We start from the raw sequence: 21,609 nt of genomic DNA on the forward strand, positions 1-21,609 counted from the left end.
TGACCTTGTGTGTGAGTTAGTGGCTCTGTCTTTGACCTTGTGTGTGAGTTAGTGGCTCTGTCTTTGACCTTGTGTGAGTTAGTGGCTCTGTCTTTGACCTTGTGTGTGAGTTAGTGGCTCTGTCTTTGACCTTGTGTGTGAGTTAATGGCTCTGTCTTTGACCTTGTGTGTGAGTTAGTGGCTCTGTCTTTGACCTTGTGTGTGAGTTAGTGGCTCTGTCTTTGACCTTGTGTGTGAGTTAGTGGCTCTGTCTTTGACCTTGTGTGTGAGTTAGTGGCTCTGTCTTTGACCTTGTGTGTGAGTTAGTGGCTCTCTGTGACCTAGAGGGTGAGTTAGTGGCTCTGTCTTTGACCTTGTGTGTGAGTTAGTGGCTCTGTCTTTGACCTTGTGTGTGAGTTAGTGGCTCTGTCTTTGACCTTGTGTGTGAGTTAGTGGCTCTGTTATTGACCTTGTGTGTGAGTTAGTGGCTCTGTCTTTGACGTAGAGGGTGAGTTAGTGGCTCTGTCTGTGACCTAGAGGGTGAGTTAGTGGCTCTGTCTTTGACCTTGTGTGTGAGTTAATGGCTCTGTCTTTGACCTAGAGGGTGAGTTAGTGGCTCTGTCTTTGACCTTGTGTGTGAATTAGTGGCTCTGTCTTTGACCTAGAGGGTGAGTTAGTGGCTTAGTCTTTGACCTAGAGGGTGAGTTAGTGGCTCTATCTTTGACCTTGTGTGTGAGTTAGTGGCTCTGTCTGTGACCTAGAGGGTGAGTTAGTGGCTCTGTCTTTGACCTTGTGTGTGAGTTAGTGGCTCTGTCTTTGACCGTGTGTGTGAGTTAGTGGCTCTGTCTTTGACCTTGTGTGTGAGTTAATGGCTGTGTCTTTGACCTAGAGGGTGAGTTAGTGGCTCTGTCTTTGACCTTGTGTGTGAGTTAGTGGCTCTGTCTTTGACCTAGAGGGTGAGTTAGTGGCTCTGTCTTTGACCTAGAGGGTGAGTTAGTGGCTCTGTCTTTGATCTTGTGTGTGAGTTAGTGGCTCTGTCTTTGACCTTGTGTGTGAGTTAGTGCCTCTGTCTTTGACCTTGTGTGTGAGTTAGTGGCTCTGTCTGTGACCTAGAGGGTGAGTTAGTGGCTCTGTCTTTGACCTTGTGTGTGAGTTAGTGGCTCTGTCTTTGACCTTGTGTTTGAGTTAGTGGCTCTGTCTTTGACCTTGTGTGTGAGTTAGTGGCTCTGTCTGTGACCTTGTGTGTGAGTTAGTGGCTCTGTCTTTGACCTTGTGTGTGAGTTAGTGGCTCTGTCTTTGACCTTGTGTGTGAGTTAGTGGATCTGTCTTTGACCTTGTGTGTGAGTTAGTGGCTCTGTCTTTGACCTTGTGTGTGAGTTAGTGGCTCTGTCTTTGACCTTGTGTGTGAGTTAGTGGCTCTGTCTTTGACCTTGTGTGTGAGTTAGTGGCTCTGTCTGTAACCTTGTGTGTGAGTTAGTGGCTCTGTCTTTGACCTTGTGTGTGAGTTAGTGGCTCTGTCTGTGACCTAGAGGGTGAGTTAGTGGCTCTGTCTTTGACCTTGTGTGTGAGTTAGTGGCTCTTTCTTTGACCTTGTGTGTGAGTTAGTGGCTCTGTCTGTGACCTTGTGTGTGAGTTAGTGGCTCTGTCTTTGACCTAGAGGGTGAGTTAGTGGCTCTGTCTTTGACCTTGTGTGTGAGTTAGTGGCTCTGTCTTTGACCTAGAGGGTGAGTTAGTGGCTCTGTCTTTGACCTTGTGTGTGAGTTAGTGGCTCTGTCTGTGACCTTGTGTGTGAGTTAGTGGCTCTGTCTTTGACCTTGTGTGTGAGTTAGTGGCTCTGTCTTTGACCTTGTGTGTGAGTTAGTGGCTCTGTCTTTGACCTTGTGTGTGAGTTAGTGGCTCTGTCTTTGACCTTGTGTGTGAGTTAGTGGCTCTGTCTTTGACCTTGTGTGTGAGTTAGTGGCTCTGTCTTTGACCTTGTGTGTGAGTTAGTGGCTCTGTCTTTGACCTTGTGTGTGAGTTAGTGGCTCTGTCTTTGACCTTGTGTGTGAGTTAGTGGCTCTGTCTTTGACCTTGTGTGTGAGTTAGTGGCTCTGTCTTTGACCTTGTGTGTGAGTTAGTGGCTCTGTCTTTGACCTTGTGTGTGAGTTAGTGGCTCTGTCTTTGACCTTGTGTGTGAGTTAGTGGCTCTGTCTTTGACCTTGTGTGTGAGTTAGTGGCTCTGTCTTTGACCTTGTGTGTGAGTTAATGGCTCTGTCTTTGTCCTTGTGTGTGAGTTAGTGGCTCTGTCTTTGACCTTGTGTGTGAGTTAGTGGCTCTGTCTTTGACCTTGTGTGTGAGTTAGTGGCTCTGTCTTTGACCTTGTGTGTGAGTAAGTGGCTCTGTCTTTGACCTTGTGTGTGAGTTAGTGGCTCTGTCTGTGACCTAGAGGGTGAGTTAGTGGCTCTGTCTGTGACCTAGAGGGTGAGTTAGTGGCTCTGTCTTTGACCTTGTGTGCGAGTTAGTGGCTCTGTCTTTGACCTTGTGTGTGAGTTAGTGGCTCTGTCTTTGACCTTGTGTGTGAGTTAGTGGCTCTGTCTTTGACCTTGTGTGTGAGTTAGTGGCTCTGTGACCTTGTGTGTGAGTTAGTGGCTCTGTCTTTGACCTTGTGTGTGAGTTAGTGGCTCTGTCTTTGACCTTGTGTGTGAGTTAGTGGCTCTGTCTGTGACCTAGAGGGTGAGTTAGTGGCTCTGTCTTTGACCTTGTGTGTGAGTTAGTGGCTCTTTCTTTGACCTTGTTTGTGAGTTAGTGGCTCTGTCTGTGACCTTGTGTGTGAGTTAGTGGCTCTGTCTTTGACCTAGAGGGTGAGTTAGTGGCTCTGTCTTTGACCTTGTGTGTGAGTTAGTGGCTCTGTCTTTGACCTTGTGTGTGAGTTAGTGGCTCTGTCTTTGACCTTGTGTGTGAGTTAGTGGCTCTGTCTTTGACCTTGTGTGTGAGTTAGTGGCTCTGTCTTTGACCTTGTGTGTGAGTTAGTGGCTCTGTCTTTGACCTTGTGTGTGAGTTAGTGGCTCTGTCTTTGACCTTGTGTGTGAGTTAGTGGCTCTGTCTTTGACCTTGTGTGTGAGTTAATGGCTCTGTCTTTGTCCTTGTGTGTGAGTTAGTGGCTCTGTCTTTGACCTTGTGTGTGAGTTAGTGGCTCTGTCTTTGACCTTGTGTGTGAGTTAGTGGCTCTGTCTTTGACCTTGTGTGTGAGTAAGTGGCTCTGTCTTTGACCTTGTGTGTGAGTTAGTGGCTCTGTCTTTGACCTTGTGTGTGAGTTAGTGGCTCTGTCTTTGACCTTGTGTGTGAGTTAGTGGCTCTGTCTTTGACCTTGTGTGTGAGTTAGTGGCTCTGTCTTTGACCTTGTGTGTGAGTTAGTGGCTCTGTCTTTGACCTAGAGGGTGAGTTAAAGGCTCTGTCTTTGACCTTGTGTGTGAGTTAGTGGCTCTGTCTTTGACCTTGTGTGTGAGTTAGTGGCTCTGTCTTTGACCTTGTGTGTGAGTTAGTGGCTCTGTCTTTGACCTAGAGGGTGAGTTAGTGGCTCTGTCTTTGACCTTGTGTGTGAGTTAGTGGCTCTGTCTGTGACCTTGTGTGTGAGTTAGTGGCTCTGTCTTTGACCTTGTGTGTGAGTTAGTGGCTCTGTCTTTGACCTTGTGTGTGAGTTAGTGGCTCTGTCTTTGACCTTGTGTGTGAGTTAGTGGCTCTGTCTTTGACCTTGTGTGTGAGTTAGTGGCTCTGTCTGTGACCTAGAGGGTGAGTTAGTGGCTCTGTCTTTGACCTTGTGTGTGAGTTAGTGGCTCTGTCTTTGACCTTGTGTGTGAGTTAGTGGCTCTGTCTTTGACCTTGTGTGTGAGTTAGTGGCTCTGTCTTTGACCTTGTGTGTGAGTTAGTGGCTCTGTCTTTGACCTTGTGTGTGAGTTAGTGGCTCTATCTTTGACCTTGTGTGTGAGTTAGTGGCTCTGTCTTTGACCTTGTGTGTGAGTTAGTGGCTCTGTCTTTGACCTTGTGTGTGAGTTAGTGGCTCTGTCTTTGACCTTGTGTGTGAGCTAGTGGCTCTGTCTTTGACCTAGAGGGTTAGTTAGTGGCTCTGTCTTTGACCTTGTGTGTGAGTTAGTTGCTCTGTCTTTGACCTTGTGTGTGAGTTAGTGGCTCTGTCTTTGACCTTGTGTGTGAGTTAGTGGCTCTGTCTTTGACCTTGTGTGTGAGTTAGTGGCTCTGTCTTTGACCTTGTGTGTGAGTTAGTGGCTCTGTCTTTGACCTTGTGTGTGAGTTAGTGGCTCTGTCTTTGACCTTGTGTGTGAGTTAGTGGCTCTGTCTTTGACCTTGTGTGTGAGTTAGTGGCTCTGTCTTTGACCTTGTGTGTGAGTTAGTGGCTCTGTCTTTGACCTTGTGTGTGAGTTAGTGGCTCTGTCTTTGACCTTGTGTGTGAGTTAGTGGCTCTGTCTTTGACCTTGTGTGAGTTAGTGGCTCTGTCTTTGACCTTGTGTGTGAGTTAGTGGCTCTGTCTTTGACCTTGTGTGTGAGTTAATGGCTCTGTCTTTGACCTTGTGTGTGAGTTAGTGGCTCTGTCTTTGACCTTGTGTGTGAGTTAGTGGCTCTGTCTTTGACCTTGTGTGTGAGTTAGTGGCTCTGTCTTTGACCTTGTGTGTGAGTTAGTGGCTCTGTCTTTGACCTTGTGTGTGAGTTAGTGGCTCTCTGTGACCTAGAGGGTGAGTTAGTGGCTCTGTCTTTGACCTTGTGTGTGAGTTAGTGGCTCTGTCTTTGACCTTGTGTGTGAGTTAGTGGCTCTGTCTTTGACCTTGTGTGTGAGTTAGTGGCTCTGTTATTGACCTTGTGTGTGAGTTAGTGGCTCTGTCTTTGACGTAGAGGGTGAGTTAGTGGCTCTGTCTGTGACCTAGAGGGTGAGTTAGTGGCTCTGTCTTTGACCTTGTGTGTGAGTTAATGGCTCTGTCTTTGACCTAGAGGGTGAGTTAGTGGCTCTGTCTTTGACCTTGTGTGTGAATTAGTGGCTCTGTCTTTGACCTAGAGGGTGAGTTAGTGGCTTAGTCTTTGACCTAGAGGGTGAGTTAGTGGCTCTATCTTTGACCTTGTGTGTGAGTTAGTGGCTCTGTCTGTGACCTAGAGGGTGAGTTAGTGGCTCTGTCTTTGACCTTGTGTGTGAGTTAGTGGCTCTGTCTTTGACCGTGTGTGTGAGTTAGTGGCTCTGTCTTTGACCTTGTGTGTGAGTTAATGGCTGTGTCTTTGACCTAGAGGGTGAGTTAGTGGCTCTGTCTTTGACCTTGTGTGTGAGTTAGTGGCTCTGTCTTTGACCTAGAGGGTGAGTTAGTGGCTCTGTCTTTGACCTAGAGGGTGAGTTAGTGGCTCTGTCTTTGATCTTGTGTGTGAGTTAGTGGCTCTGTCTTTGACCTTGTGTGTGAGTTAGTGCCTCTGTCTTTGACCTTGTGTGTGAGTTAGTGGCTCTGTCTGTGACCTAGAGGGTGAGTTAGTGGCTCTGTCTTTGACCTTGTGTGTGAGTTAGTGGCTCTGTCTTTGACCTTGTGTGTGAGTTAGTGGCTCTGTCTTTGACCTTGTGTGTGAGTTAGTGGCTCTGTCTGTGACCTTGTGTGTGAGTTAGTGGCTCTGTCTTTGACCTTGTGTGTGAGTTAGTGGCTCTGTCTTTGACCTTGTGTGTGAGTTAGTGGATCTGTCTTTGACCTTGTGTGTGAGTTAGTGGCTCTGTCTTTGACCTTGTGTGTGAGTTAGTGGCTCTGTCTTTGACCTTGTGTGTGAGTTAGTGGCTCTGTCTTTGACCTTGTGTGTGAGTTAGTGGCTCTGTCTGTAACCTTGTGTGTGAGTTAGTGGCTCTGTCTTTGACCTTGTGTGTGAGTTAGTGGCTCTGTCTGTGACCTAGAGGGTGAGTTAGTGGCTCTGTCTTTGACCTTGTGTGTGAGTTAGTGGCTCTTTCTTTGACCTTGTGTGTGAGTTAGTGGCTCTGTCTGTGACCTTGTGTGTGAGTTAGTGGCTCTGTCTTTGACCTAGAGGGTGAGTTAGTGGCTCTGTCTTTGACCTTGTGTGTGAGTTAGTGGCTCTGTCTTTGACCTAGAGGGTGAGTTAGTGGCTCTGTCTTTGACCTTGTGTGTGAGTTAGTGGCTCTGTCTGTGACCTTGTGTGTGAGTTAGTGGCTCTGTCTTTGACCTTGTGTGTGAGTTAGTGGCTCTGTCTTTGACCTTGTGTGTGAGTTAGTGGCTCTGTCTTTGACCTTGTGTGTGAGTTAGTGGCTCTGTCTTTGACCTTGTGTGTGAGTTAGTGGCTCTGTCTTTGACCTTGTGTGTGAGTTAGTGGCTCTGTCTTTGACCTTGTGTGTGAGTTAGTGGCTCTGTCTTTGACCTTGTGTGTGAGTTAGTGGCTCTGTCTTTGACCTTGTGTGTGAGTTAGTGGCTCTGTCTTTGACCTTGTGTGTGAGTTAGTGGCTCTGTCTTTGACCTTGTGTGTGAGTTAGTGGCTCTGTCTTTGACCTTGTGTGTGAGTTAGTGGCTCTGTCTTTGACCTTGTGTGTGAGTTAGTGGCTCTGTCTTTGACCTTGTGTGTGAGTTAGTGGCTCTGTCTTTGACCTTGTGTGTGAGTTAATGGCTCTGTCTTTGTCCTTGTGTGTGAGTTAGTGGCTCTGTCTTTGACCTTGTGTGTGAGTTAGTGGCTCTGTCTTTGACCTTGTGTGTGAGTTAGTGGCTCTGTCTTTGACCTTGTGTGTGAGTAAGTGGCTCTGTCTTTGACCTTGTGTGTGAGTTAGTGGCTCTGTCTTTGACCGTGTGTGTGAGTTAGTGGCTCTGTCTTTGACCTTGTGTGTGAGTTAATGGCTGTGTCTTTGACCTAGAGGGTGAGTTAGTGGCTCTGTCTTTGACCTTGTGTGTGAGTTAGTGGCTCTGTCTTTGACCTAGAGGGTGAGTTAGTGGCTCTGTCTTTGACCTAGAGGGTGAGTTAGTGGCTCTGTCTTTGATCTTGTGTGTGAGTTAGTGGCTCTGTCTTTGACCTTGTGTGTGAGTTAGTGCCTCTGTCTTTGACCTTGTGTGTGAGTTAGTGGCTCTGTCTGTGACCTAGAGGGTGAGTTAGTGGCTCTGTCTTTGACCTTGTGTGTGAGTTAGTGGCTCTGTCTTTGACCTTGTGTGTGAGTTAGTGGCTCTGTCTTTGACCTTGTGTGTGAGTTAGTGGCTCTGTCTGTGACCTTGTGTGTGAGTTAGTGGCTCTGTCTTTGACCTTGTGTGTGAGTTAGTGGCTCTGTCTTTGACCTTGTGTGTGAGTTAGTGGATCTGTCTTTGACCTTGTGTGTGAGTTAGTGGCTCTGTCTTTGACCTTGTGTGTGAGTTAGTGGCTCTGTCTTTGACCTTGTGTGTGAGTTAGTGGCTCTGTCTTTGACCTTGTGTGTGAGTTAGTGGCTCTGTCTGTAACCTTGTGTGTGAGTTAGTGGCTCTGTCTTTGACCTTGTGTGTGAGTTAGTGGCTCTGTCTGTGACCTAGAGGGTGAGTTAGTGGCTCTGTCTTTGACCTTGTGTGTGAGTTAGTGGCTCTTTCTTTGACCTTGTGTGTGAGTTAGTGGCTCTGTCTGTGACCTTGTGTGTGAGTTAGTGGCTCTGTCTTTGACCTAGAGGGTGAGTTAGTGGCTCTGTCTTTGACCTTGTGTGTGAGTTAGTGGCTCTGTCTTTGACCTAGAGGGTGAGTTAGTGGCTCTGTCTTTGACCTTGTGTGTGAGTTAGTGGCTCTGTCTGTGACCTTGTGTGTGAGTTAGTGGCTCTGTCTTTGACCTTGTGTGTGAGTTAGTGGCTCTGTCTTTGACCTTGTGTGTGAGTTAGTGGCTCTGTCTTTGACCTTGTGTGTGAGTTAGTGGCTCTGTCTTTGACCTTGTGTGTGAGTTAGTGGCTCTGTCTTTGACCTTGTGTGTGAGTTAGTGGCTCTGTCTTTGACCTTGTGTGTGAGTTAGTGGCTCTGTCTTTGACCTTGTGTGTGAGTTAGTGGCTCTGTCTTTGACCTTGTGTGTGAGTTAGTGGCTCTGTCTTTGACCTTGTGTGTGAGTTAGTGGCTCTGTCTTTGACCTTGTGTGTGAGTTAGTGGCTCTGTCTTTGACCTTGTGTGTGAGTTAGTGGCTCTGTCTTTGACCTTGTGTGTGAGTTAGTGGCTCTGTCTTTGACCTTGTGTGTGAGTTAGTGGCTCTGTCTTTGACCTTGTGTGTGAGTTAATGGCTCTGTCTTTGTCCTTGTGTGTGAGTTAGTGGCTCTGTCTTTGACCTTGTGTGTGAGTTAGTGGCTCTGTCTTTGACCTTGTGTGTGAGTTAGTGGCTCTGTCTTTGACCTTGTGTGTGAGTAAGTGGCTCTGTCTTTGACCTTGTGTGTGAGTTAGTGGCTCTGTCTGTGACCTAGAGGGTGAGTTAGTGGCTCTGTCTGTGACCTAGAGGGTGAGTTAGTGGCTCTGTCTTTGACCTTGTGTGCGAGTTAGTGGCTCTGTCTTTGACCTTGTGTGTGAGTTAGTGGCTCTGTCTTTGACCTTGTGTGTGAGTTAGTGGCTCTGTCTTTGACCTTGTGTGTGAGTTAGTGGCTCTGTGACCTTGTGTGTGAGTTAGTGGCTCTGTCTTTGACCTTGTGTGTGAGTTAGTGGCTCTGTCTTTGACCTTGTGTGTGAGTTAGTGGCTCTGCCTGTGACCTAGAGGGTGAGTTAGTGGCTCTGTCTTTGACCTAGAGGGTGAGTTAGTGGCTCTGTCTTTGACCTAGAGGGTGAGTTAGTGGCTCTGTCTTTGACCTAGAGGGTGAGTTAGTCGCTCTGTCTTTGACCTTGTGTGTGAGTTAGTGGCTCTGTCTTTGACCTTGTGTGTGAGTTAGTGGCTCTGTCTTTGACCTTGTGTGTGAGTTAGTGGCTCTGTCTTTGACCTTGTGTGTGAGTTAGTGGCTCTGTCTTTGACCTTGTGTGTGAGTTAGTGGCTCTGTCTTTGACCTTGTGTGTGAGTTAGTGGCTCTGTGACCTTGTGTGTGAGTTAGTGGCTCTGTCTTTGACCTTGTGTGTGAGTTTGTGGCTCTGTCTTTGACCTTGTGTGTGAGTTAGTGGCTCTGCCTGTGACCTAGAGGGTGAGTTAGTGGCTCTGTCTTTGACCTAGAGGGTGAGTTAGTGGCTCTGTCTTTGACCTAGAGGGTGAGTTAGTGGCTCTGTCTTTGACCTAGAGGGTGAGTTAGTCGCTCTGTCTTTGACCTTGTGTGTGAGTTAGTGGCTCTGTCTTTGACCTTGTGTGTGAGTTAGTGGCTCTGTCTGTGACCTTGTGTGTGAGTTAGTGGCTCTGTCTTTGACCTTGTGTGTGAGTTAGTGGCTCTGTCTTTGACCTTGTGTGTGAGTTAGTGGCTCTGTCTTTGACCTTGTGTGTGAGTTAGTGGCTCTGTCTGTGACCTTGTGTGTGAGTTAGTGGCTCTGTCTGTGACCTAGAGGGTGAGTTAGTGGCTCTGTCTGTGAGCTAGTGTGTGAGTTAGTGGCTCTGTCTTTGACCTAGAGGGTGAGTTAGTGGCTCTGTCTTTGACCTAGAGGGTGAGTTAGTGGTTCTGTCTTTGACCTTGTTATAGCTATTCTATCAAGTGACCAACTGGGGGGGGGGGCTGTTATAGCTATTCTATCAGGTGACAAAGTGGGGGCTGTTATAGCTTTTTTAACAAGTGACCAAGTGGGGGGGCTGTTATAGCTATTCTATCAGGTGACAAAGTGGGGGCTGTTATAGCTATTCTATCAAGTGACCAACTGGGGGGGAGGCTGTTATAGCTATTCTATCAGGTGACCAAGTGGACGGCTGTTATAGCTATTTTAACAAGTGCCGTAATATATGACTGCCATACGCAGGTTATCAAGTAAATAAAGACCAAACCATCTAACAATTGAGAGAAGTATTAAACAAGTGATTATTGAGTTTTGTAGTAATTAGTGTTGCTTGTAAATCTTTTAAAATAGATTTTGTTTTGTGATTTAATACATTCCAGTGCAGTATTTTGTATTACGTTTCAATAATTTTGTGCATTGTCTCTGGTTGGCTTATAGCTACATTGCTAATGAGCAAGTGAGCATTAAATTTAAACCAGTTTATTGTTAGAAAGAATGTTATGTTAAGGTGTTCCCTTTGAATCCAGTTTGTGATATTAATTAAATAACCTGCATCCATGTGTAATTAAAGCAATAGGATTTATAGTCTTATAGAGACTGAGCTTTACTTACAACTAAATGAGTTTCCTGTCTAATCCCTGTTTGATTAACTGCAGACACAAATATTTTTCGGGGGAATAATAAATTCAAACCTTATTCAACTGATACACGAGCAAACACCCCCCCCCCCCCACACACACACACACCGCAATCACGCACCTACGCACTCAGACACACTTGCAATCAAACAGAAATACAAACGAACACATCCTCAGCCAGTGAGGGATTAAAGGGGGGGGGGGGCTAGTTAAGCAGCAGCCTGGAGACCCCGATTATTTTTTGGCCCCATAATTTCTTTTACAGACTATAATAAATTAAATTTGTATAATGTGTTATTTTTATACTAGTTCTATGGTCATGAAAAGCAGTGTTTCTGCCAGACATTTTTCTCCGGGGGGGGGGGGGGGCACTTGATATTTTCGGGGGGGGGGGGGGCGGTCAACATTTTCCGGGGAGGCGGACACTGGTAAAAGTATATTTTCTAAATAAATTCCATTTCGTTCGGGGGGGGGGGGGGGGTGGGTGGGGCGGGGGTGGGTAGACTTTCTTCGAGAGAGCCCCCCCCCCCCCCGAAGAGATGCCTTGAAGAAACTCAGAAAGATAAAAGCATTTTTTTAAAATAAAAAAGCAAAAATCACCTAAAAATCACAGAACATTTAAAAACAAACAAGATTTAATTATTTTCTGCTTGCACATGGTTTACTTAAAGCGCAGGAGCCTAAAATAATATATGTTAATTATGACGTAGCGTGCTCACAAATTAATTTCCCTCAATAATTAATCTAGCTTAACGGCCGTCCACTACCTCACTAATATAGCCGTCCATTACTTCACATTTAGCTATAGATCCCGAGTGTTTTTTTTAAATAATGCATTTGAATTTCACATTGGCTTTGAATGTTAAAACGCATTTTATCGCTGCTGATTCTAATCAGAAAGTTATGGGCTATAATTAAACTGCCTTTAACTTCCAGTTTGTTTCCTCTAATCAGTTTCATTATACCATCAACCAGTCAACGAAATGCCCATGTCGTATTCCAATGCGAACAATTATTGTTTCTGATAAGTTGCTATTGTATGTCACTTGTATGTCCTTATTCTAACAAACACATAATCCAGCTATGTGCCATATCATAGCAGAGACGTTTCCAAAAATAGAACATATATAGGCTGGCCTAAGAGCGAATGAGCGCCTGCTTCAAATTTCCCTCTAAACTCTAAACTCAGACGAGGCTTACTTTTTCTGACAATACTAATCTTTTCTAAAAGGACTACGCATCTTAAGGAAATTTAATGGACGCGAGAAAGGTATTTGAGAGGCCCATTAAATATTTAAAATAATAAATACATAAAAACGTTTATAATTACAAGCTTTTAAAAATGCACTAAAAAGAAGAAAATAATACAATGCTCCATACGTGTGTATGTAGGGGAGGGGAGGGAGTAGAGTGCACTGCCACCCCTCCCTACCATCAAAGAGACGCCTGAAATAAGCTCTCGGTGTCTATTGTCAAGAAATAAACATTTTCATTTATATTTTCAAAAGATTTCAGTGTTTTATAATATCCAGGCTGAACAGCACATAAGCTAGGCTACATTAGGTGTATGTGTTAGAATGCCCGTCCAAGAAGAGATATTCTCACGTTAAGAAAGTGAGGTAGATCTATTGCGAAATAAATATCAAATGTTTGACATGAAGCAATGACAGCTGTTTTTAATACTGTCCGGGGAAAATCTAAGGTTTGTGTTTGAAATTTAAAAAAAAAAAAACTTTTATGATTTTAGCGTTAAAACATTTAATTAACTAGAATAAACCAAAAAAGTCGGTACAACGTCAAATTCAGTATTGATAACAAGTTTGGGGCCCTAAAACTGCAGCTTGTTGGGCTTTATCCCCCATTTCCCATCTCTTGATATTCAGTTGTTGTTAGCCTTTAGTAGAATGAATCTTAAGAACAAGTGTCGGAATAAATACGTTACGTGTCACATTCAGCGAGCACATTTTCTAAAAGTAGGTGATCAAACCATTATTATGCCAGAAATAAATTGTAGGCTATCATTTTAGGGAAAATCGCTTTAAGTAAAAATTGTCTGAACATAGGCCGTGACAGAGGTCGTCCATAAATGACGTCACACTCGTAGGGGGGAGGGGAAGGGTCCGTAATTTAGTGACGGTCTGTGATGAGGGGGAGGGGGTGGGGGTTCAGATGGTGCGACGTCACACTTTTGCATTATAAAAAACAATGTTAGAAAACGAATTTTAGCCATTATTTCGCGTTTTAGAAAACACTTTTAATAAACTGTAATAGGAATTGATTAAAATACTCTATTTTGATAGAGTTCAGACAAGATTTTGGAAAAATATCGATGTTTTAAAAAAATTAAACTGCAATTTTGAGGGGGGGGGGTTGTAGGCTGAGGTGTGATGTCATTTTAGGGGGGGGGGGGTCTGGCTTTTTGTGACGATGTGTGACGGAGGGGAGGGGGGAGGTAAAAAACGTCCAAAAAAGCGTGACGTCATTTATGGATTACCCCTGACAGCTAATGTTAGCAATAGTGGACCATTGAACTAGTTAAGCAAAACAAGATGTGACCATTAAATTTACATGTTTTTGATAAAAGAAAATGGAGGGTGGGGGGCTTTTAAGATCGGAACCCCTGCTGGTGTCCTGTCAGCCCCCTCCTCCCTTCCAATTTTTTCATTCGCTACTGATTGTAATTATCTACGCCTTCGTATCTCATTGGCAGTAGTAACATTTGCGTGTATCATATCGATTCAGAGCAGTGGCGTAGCGAGGTTGGGTGTCACCCGGGGACAAACTTTCAATTTTCGATTTACACCCCCCCCCCCCCTCAAACTTTCGATTTGCACCCCCCCCCCCCCATCTCTTAAAAGGCTATTTAACACTCTAATTAATCACTCTATTAAGTGGAATTATCATTTTTCTCTATATATTTTGCTATTTTTTGCCTTGGTGTCACCCCCCTAAATGGTGTCACCCGGTGCGGTCCGCACCCCCCTCGCTACGCCCACGAGTGGGGTTAATGGAGTGGGTGGGTGGACAAAAGACATGTCCCGAAGAACACATCATGTTTCTGTATAAACATTGTTACAGTGATAGTTTACCATTGGGCATATGCTGGGTAGCTGTTGGAAATGTTTGCTTCACTTAGTTTGTTGTTTTCTCTCCTATTGAGCCACAAACTACTGGGGTAAGTTTGTTAACGAACGTTCGTTAGCTGGAATACGATCGTTAGTTAAGGCTAGTTTGTTAGCGTGCAGAGGGTTCATTAAAAGTGGTTATTATGTTATTTAACTAAGGTAAATTCGCGTGATTAGGTATGTTCTTTGAGCTAAGTACTGTAGCGAGAAAGGCTCAGTATCTGCTATATCTGCTATATGTGGTTAGCTCGTTAGTTGGAGAATGCTCGTTGGCTAGGGTACGTTCGACAGGTGTAGTGGGATCGTAAACTGGAGTACATTCATTAAAATTTTTAATTGTAATTCTTCTTGTTCGTTCTTAATTTTTAGTGTTGGGAGGGATCGAGCCTTATCTGCCAGAGGGTTTGAACTCGAGACTTTTTTCGAATTTATCAACCATGAGCTTTGCCGACTCGACCATGCTTCCATCACAATTAAGGATTACGTGTCAACTGGTTATGCGCCATTGAGGCCATTGGCTCCGATTTCAGCCTGCTTTTCTTTTTGGATTTGCTTCCATAGCCTTTGTCCAACCAAGAACAAACTACAAGGCAGCAGTTGTTTGATTTTGGAGTTGTCTCTCCTAGAAGTGTGGCTGTCCCCAGCTAACGAGCCTCATCTGCCCGAGGGTTCGAACTTGAGACTTTTCGGTTTAGCAACCATGAGCCTTACCGACTCGACCACGCCGACCCCTTAATTGTAATTAAATAACGACAAAATGTAAAACACAAAAAAAGCGAAATAAACTCAGCTATAACTGTCTCTTCCAGATTAAACTCTTACGCTGAGATAATAGACAATTCAAAATGCAAAGAGGTCTCCGACAGCGAGCGATTCCCAGGTCTTTTTCTAGACAGCGACAGCCTCTACAGTCTGATACACAACCACAGCAGTTTTATGAGCGGTATATTCCAGATTCAAAATGAGAGCTTGACCACGCACTGGCCAAAAGATAGCAACGATGTGACCAATCAACAAAGCCGTAGAGGAGCGGATCCATGTTGTGTCACGTTAGTGAAATTTGATTGGTTCACTTTAATTGTACGCTGTTAAGTGGTCTACCTCAGCTAGACGTTGTGTGGTTCACTTTAATTGTTAAATTGTTAATATAATTGTTAATTTTTAAGTTTTGAAATTAAAAACAAAGGTTTAATAGCAAGCTGTATATAATTATGCAATATTAAGAAAAATGAATCCTTTTCTTTAAATACATAATAAATAACCACTATTTAAATAATAAAAAAGAAAAGCGCGAGTCGTTAATTAATTTTTTAAATGGTATTCTATAGGGCTACATCATATAGTGATGCAGAAGGAGATGTGTGTGTGTGTGGGGGGGGGGGGGGTTCTAGTTCCGCCATTGTGCACGTGCTATCCCACTTTAAAACCAACTTTGTGTTGATACCACAGCGTCATGACTGTAACCACACCATGGTACGTCACATCGGTGTATGACAACCTAAGTTACAGAGTCAAACACCTCACCTCGACCTATCAGCTTCTAAATCAGGGAAAGTGCGCTGCGTAAGTCTCTTTTTCACACACATACACATACGAATACGCAAACTTTGATATATATATATATATATATATATATATATATATATATATATATATATATATATATATAATATAATATAATATAATATAATATAATATAGCCAATATATATATATACAGAGAGAGAGAGAGAGAGAGAGAGAGAGAGAGAGAGACCGACATATACATAGAGGCCTATATGAGTACACTAGTTAAAGAGTATACAGGTCACAGGGCATAGAATGATTATAACATCTTTGAATATCCCAATCACATAAAATAATAGGTCAAATCTACTTCTGCCCGATTGACCTAAATTAAGACTGAAATTGTAACTTTATTTGACATACATTCTGGTGGAAGTGCAAACAATTTTATCCGGTTCGTGTCACCCTTTGCTCAATCCTGTTTATAACTTTCAATTCTTTCTTAAAACAACTAGACAAGGAGATTTATCTTTGGGTTTACAATTTTCGTTTAGGTGTCTCTCCCCCCCCCCCCCCCCCCGCTCCGACTGTTGTGAGGCTGCTGCTTACTTCCCTTACAGATCGCGACAGTGGTAAAACGCAGGCTTGCTAACTCAAAAGTCGCGAGTTCGAACCCGTTCTCGAGGCCCACATTCTTCATTCAACCTACTGTCCCTTCGTCTAGTTCAACCTGAAGTGATGTTCTGGCAGTATTGAGGGATACCCTGGTGGGGAAAAAAGTGGATGCTTAAAAAATAATGTATTCTCTCTCTCTCTCTCTCTCTTTCTCTCTCTCTCTCTCTCTCTCTCTCTCTCTCCGGCTGCACTCTCAAGAATTTCATTGAGTCTTACATAGAAAATAGTGTTTGATCGGCTGCACTCTCTGTATATCTGCTTCATAATTTAATTTAACTTTAAGTTTACAGCAGGTTTTCTGCGAATATTTTTTCTCACAGGCTAGGCTCCCCTTGTACACTATCTGGTACTTGCCAGCTGAGGAACAGAGTCCAGTGGATCCTTGTAGAGAAGGACGACGGCACCGACACCTTTGTCCCGGTTAACGCCGGCAACGACTGTTACTGTCAGTACCATTAAAATGTTACTGTCAGTATTACTAAAACGTTACTGTCAGTATTATTAAAACGTTACTGGTACCAATAAAACGTTACTGTAAGTGTCATTAAAACATTAATGTCAACACCTTTGAAATGTTACTGTCATTATTATTAAAATGTTATTGTCGGTGCTTTTAAAACACTGTTACAACATGGCTAAACAAAATATATCCGGACATAGATCGGATTTGGACACACGACTTGTATCACAAAGAGTGAAGTGGGAAAAAAATAGTAAGTTTCAACCCTTAATTTACGGAACTAAGTTCTGAATGAAATTGGTTCTTAAACAATGCGTTATGATATTGCTTTTGGCACTCTTAAAGCATATGTCAAAGGAAATTTAGTTTCGTAAATTTTAAATGGTCCAAATATATATTGATACTTATAAGTACCGTCAAGAATGTAGAACATTTTTTTTTCAACAAATAAAAAAAAGTTACAAAACAGGAATAACTTGTAAAATGTATTAACTTATACCATGGCAATCGTTATAACAATCATATTTGTAATTTTCACACATAAACACAACACTAAAGCATATTTTTAATGGATTTTCTATAAGATCACATCTAAGTCCTTCTGATTGTACCAAACACAACAAAAGGTGCCGACATGTCCTACTCCCTTATCTATATATATAATTCTCTTCACGGGGACCATGCGAGACACCACGTAAACGCACGCCGTTACTCCAACGCTCTCCAGGCATATTGCTACCACCCCAACCCCAACCAGTCTGGTGAGCTTTGGTACACGACGAATGTTTACAATGATAGAGCCGGGTCGATGGCGGCTATTAGGGGAAGATAATTGAGTTTTTAAAAGATTTGAAACTATGGGGAGGAAACAATTTCTGCTTGATCTTTTCATTGTCGTCTGTAAACTGTCATCACGAACGGCTGCTTTCACGGGCCGCGGGGGGGGGGGGGGGGGGGGGTGACAATTTTTCGCAATACTTATATTTAACAAACCTTAATATTAGAGCTAGAGCTAGAACTAGACTTAGGCATACAAACAACTTTACTAAACTTAATAAACTAGCCTGCAACTGCTATCTTCGTTTTTGTTATACATTTACTAATATAAATCTAAATTCAGTTACAATATTTGTTATGTAAATCATACGCTAACCTTCTTCTAAATATATAAATATCAGTTTTTGAGTACATTTCGATAATTTATAATCAAAATAATAGCTATGTCAATCCACGAGGTAGAATACACAGACACCCCTGTCTTTTAGTGCGGATACTGCCTAACAAAACAATACGCGAAGAACAAAATAGAACAATACCTCAGTGACCAGCACCCTAACAACGACGTCTGTCATGAAATCTTCTACACAATGAACCCAGAAAAATAAATATCTTACGTATACGCTGACGTCAGAAGATATGACAGACAACCATCTCCAAACCGAGTAACTCATTCAAGTTCAGACAACTCCATCCTTTACCCACTTTCATGTATTTGTTTCTATTAAATCCACGTGTTTTATAAAATGAAAATAAATCTGAAATATTATGATTTAACGTTACAATTTTTTTTTAGTTAAAAGAAAAAAATCTGTACATTGGAAAAAAAAAAGAAAGACAAAATAAATAAGTGTACTCTTTGCCTTCAGAAATTTCTTTCACGCAACACTATTTCCCGCTAAGCTCCCCACACCCGGACTCCACCCTTCCCTTCACACATACGAACACAAACGTCCCTCACACACGCACAACAACAAACCACGTTCTAATGTAATATAAACTTCTTTTGTCAAATCATTGCTAAAGTTACCAACAGTTACAATTTTACTGTTACCCAGTTAGAGTACCGACACTTTATCACGCTTTGTTGGCTGCACGTTGTCATCAAATCCAGAGTTTCTTCCAGGCATCTCTTCGGGGGGGGGGGGGGGGGGGCAAAGCCCCCCCCCGAAAAAAATTTACCGCCCCCCCCCGAACGGAATGAAATTTATATAATTTATATAGAAAATATATACTTTTAACAGTGTCCGCCCCCCCGAAGAAAGTTTACCGCCCCCCCCCCCCCCCCCGAAAATTTCAAGTGCCCCCCCCGGAGAAAAAAGTCTGGAAGAAACACTGATCAAATCAATTTCATAGTGTCGTGGCCAACCAAGGTGGTCAACTCGCTTCCCTTGAGGTCTAAGGACCCCCCCCCCCCCCCTCACCTCCGAAGTTGTTTAGGTAAACAAATCGAGCCTTTGAAACAACTCACGCTCGTTGTAAATTTTTTAAATTACTGGTTTTGTAAAGAAGTGTGCGATCTGGCCCATTTTTGTAATACAAATTTCTTAAAAAAACTTAACAAGCTGCTTTTGGTGTAGTAAAGATTAATGTTAAAAACTACGACCAGTTAAAATTAAACGGGTCAGGCAGTATGGGATTGCGTGAACTAAAAAAAAGAATTTATTTAAAAAAATCTTTGTGGATAATTCAATTGAAGTGTTTGAATAGTATGATTCTAGTTTTGACCTTCCACCCCTCTAGGGTTAGGAATAAATCCACTTGTCCATGCCTATGAGTCCAATTCTTCTTTGTGAACTCCTTCACAATAACATACACGTTGATCGAGTGGACAGACAACATACACATACATAGAGACGTTTGACATTACACATTTTAACACTGAAAGCGCATATTGAAACAATTACTACTAAAAAGGTTTAATAATTACTAGAAACATTTACAAATAAAAATATATCATTCAATATAAGTGTCCTATTCTATTTGACTGCTACTCTTTATATTACATATTATAAGCAATCTTGGCTCTGACAAAAACAAAACCAATTCTCGACATGCATCAGAATAGGATGGAACAAACATATACATTCTCTAAAGAAAGGGATGAAATGTGTATGCGTGTTTTCTTTTTCCTGCTAACTTGTACATGAAATTATACTGCAAATTAAAATATTTTTAATTAAAAAAAATTGAGATACATTTGAAAATGGAATATTAAGTACCAAGTGATGAGCACTTAGCACAAAATGTGGACATAAACACATGAGATTAGTTAAAATGTTAATAGATACAATGTTGTAAACTTAGATTTTAAGAAACAATAAACTTAATTTAAGACTAATGATGGGTAAAACAAATTATAATATTGTTGGGTTAAACGAGATAAACAGAAGTCTTAGCTGACGGGATGATGTGACAATTTAGTTATTAAAATAATATTCCTAATTTGAACAAATATAATAGACAAGTATAAATAAAATCTAAATAACTTGACAAATAATTTAGCTATAAGAATTGCATTCATAATTTGAAGTAAAACAATAAATGTAATAGTAACAGGTATACATAACGTCTACGTGACTTGACAAATAATGTAGTTATTAGAATTGTATTCCTAATTTGTAGTAAAACAATAAATGTAATAGCTACACGTACACATAATAACAAAGTGACTATACAAACAATTTATTTATTAGAATTGTATTCCTATTTTGAAGAAAAGCAAACATGATGGAAACATTTGCACAAAATGACATGTACGTGTTTAGACACACTAATGCTGGCGGAATGAAACAGATCAAGACGAATAAATCTCTTGACATGACTGTACAGTTTTGCGTGTACACTAGTGTACAGTGCTCTGTCTTTGGCCATTGTGTCAACTTGGTGTGTACATCTAGGGCCATTGTGTCAACTTGGTGTGTACATCTAGGGCCATTGTGTCAACTTGGTGTGTACATCTCGGGCCACTGTGTCAATTTGTGTCAATTTGGTGTGTACATCTAGGGCGACTGTGTCAACTTGGTTGTGCATAATTCTGTTATGGACCACTTGCTTATTAGTCAGCTGGTTGATTTTCTGCTGGTGGGTTGTCAGCTGGTTGGTTGGGGTAACTGGGTTGGTAGCTGGTTGGTTGTTGCCTGCCAGTTAGGATGTCGGCTAGGGGCTGGCTGCTGTATGCTGATTTGTTTCGGCTAGGGGCTGCTTGTTTTGTAAACGAATTGACTGGCGGTATGGTTCTCTTCTGTCTAGCTGGAGTTGGTGCTAGATGATTGTGGGCTTAATGCTGGATTATTTCTGGCAATAGGTTTTTCGTGGTTGGTTGTAAGGTCATTGCGCTGTTGGCTCCTGGGCTGCATGTTCAGTCGTTGGCTCCTGGGCTGTTGGTTGGCTCCTGGGCTGCTCGTTCAGTCGTTGGCTCCTGGGCTGTTGGTTGGCTCCTGGGCTGCTCGTTCAGTCGTTGGCTCCTGGGCTGCTCGTTCAGTCGTTGGCTCCTGGGCTGTTGGTTGGCTCCTGGGCTGCTCGTTCAGTCGTTGGCTCCTGGGCTGCTCGTTCAGTCGTTGGCTCCTGGGCTGCTCGTTCAGACGTTGGCTCCTGGGCTGCTCGTTCAGACGTTGGCTCCTGGGCTGCTCATTCAGGTGTTGGCTCCTGGGCTGCTCGTTCAGTCGTTGGCTCCTGGGCTGCTCGTTCAGTCGTTGGCTCATGGGCTGCTCGTTCAGTCGTTGGCTCCTGGGCTGTTGGTTGGCTCCTGGGCTGCTCGTTCAGACGTTGGCTCCTGGGCTGCTCGTTCAGTCGTTGGCTCCTGGGCTGTTCGTTCAGTCGTTGGCTCATGGGCTGCTCGTTCAGTCGTTGGCTCCTGGGCTGTTGGTTGGCTCCTGGGCTGCTCGTTCAGACGTTGGCTCCTGGGCTGCTCGTTCAGACGTTGGCTCCTGGGCTGCTCGTTAAGTCGTTGGCTCCTGGGCTGTTGGGGTTGGCTCATGGGCTGTTGGTTGGCTCCTGGGCTGCTCGTTGGCTCCGGGGCTGCTCGTTCAGTCGTTGGCTCCTGGGCTGCTCGTTCAGTCGTTGGCTCCTGGGCTGTTGGTTGGCTCATGGGCTGCTCGTTCAGTCGTTGGCTCCTGGGCTGCTCATGGGTACTGGGCTGCTCGTTAGTTAGTTTGTGTTCGTTGGTTGGTTTTTGTCCGTTGGTTGGTTTGTCTGTTAGTGGGTTAGTTGTCGTTCGTTGGTTGGTTCTTTGTCGATTAGTGGTTTTTAGTGAGGTTCGTTGGTTGGTTTTGTCCGTTGGTTGATTTGTCTGTTAGTGGGTTAGTTGTCGTTCGTTGGTCTGTTGTCTATTAGTGGTTTTAGTTCATGTTCGTTGGTTGGGTTTTGTCCGTTGGTTGATTTGTCTGTTAGTGGGTTAGTTGTCGTTCGTTGGTCTGTTGTCTATTAGTGGTTTTAGTTTAAATTCGTTGGTTGGGTTTTGTCCGTTGGTTGATTTGTCTGTTAGTGGGTTAGTTGTCGTTCGTTGGTCTGTTGTCTATTAGTGGTTTTAGTTCATGTTCGTTGGTTGGGTTTTGTCCGTTGGTTGATTTGTCTGTTAGTGGGTTAGTTGTCGTTCGTTGGTCTGTTGTCTGTTAGTGGTTTTAGTTCATGTTCGTTGGTTGGGTTTTGTCCGTTGGTTGATTTGTCTGTTAGTGGGTTAGTTGTCGTTCGTTGGTTGGTTCTTTGTCGGTTAGTGATTTTAGTAAAAGTTTGTTGGTTGGATTTTGTCCGTTGGTTGATTTGTCTGTTAGTGGGTTAGTTGTCGTTCGTTGGTCTGTTGTCTATTAGTGATTTTAGTGAGGTTCGTTTGTTGATTTT

The 21,609-nt window shown here is 43.3% G+C and overlaps 1 protein-coding gene across 2 annotated transcripts in view; it reads left to right on the top strand.

Annotated features, from left to right (window-relative positions):
* LOC131929054 (uncharacterized) overlaps positions 1-16,083 on the top strand; it is a 28,854-nt gene extending 12,771 nt beyond the window's left edge. Inside the window, exons 1-4 of one of the 2 annotated variants that reach the window (XM_059285240.1) lie at positions 13,329-13,403; positions 14,163-14,402; positions 14,803-14,916; positions 15,854-16,083. In XM_059285240.1, coding sequence (XP_059141223.1) covers positions 13,348-13,403; positions 14,163-14,402; positions 14,803-14,916; positions 15,854-15,992 — 549 coding nt within the window. In that variant the 5' untranslated portion in view covers positions 13,329-13,347 and the 3' untranslated portion in view covers positions 15,993-16,083. Of the gene's footprint in view, positions 1-13,328; positions 13,404-14,162; positions 14,403-14,802; positions 14,917-15,853 lie in introns of those variants that run through there. The other variant, XM_059285241.1, reaches the window with a different exon arrangement.
* Positions 16,084-21,609: the final 5,526 nt, after the last annotated feature.

The sequence above is a fragment of the Physella acuta genome, unplaced genomic scaffold (assembly GCF_028476545.2).
Source record: "Physella acuta isolate Inbredline_101_S28 unplaced genomic scaffold, ASM2847654v3 ptg001586l, whole genome shotgun sequence".
Lineage (NCBI taxonomy): Eukaryota > Metazoa > Mollusca > Gastropoda > Physidae > Physella > Physella acuta.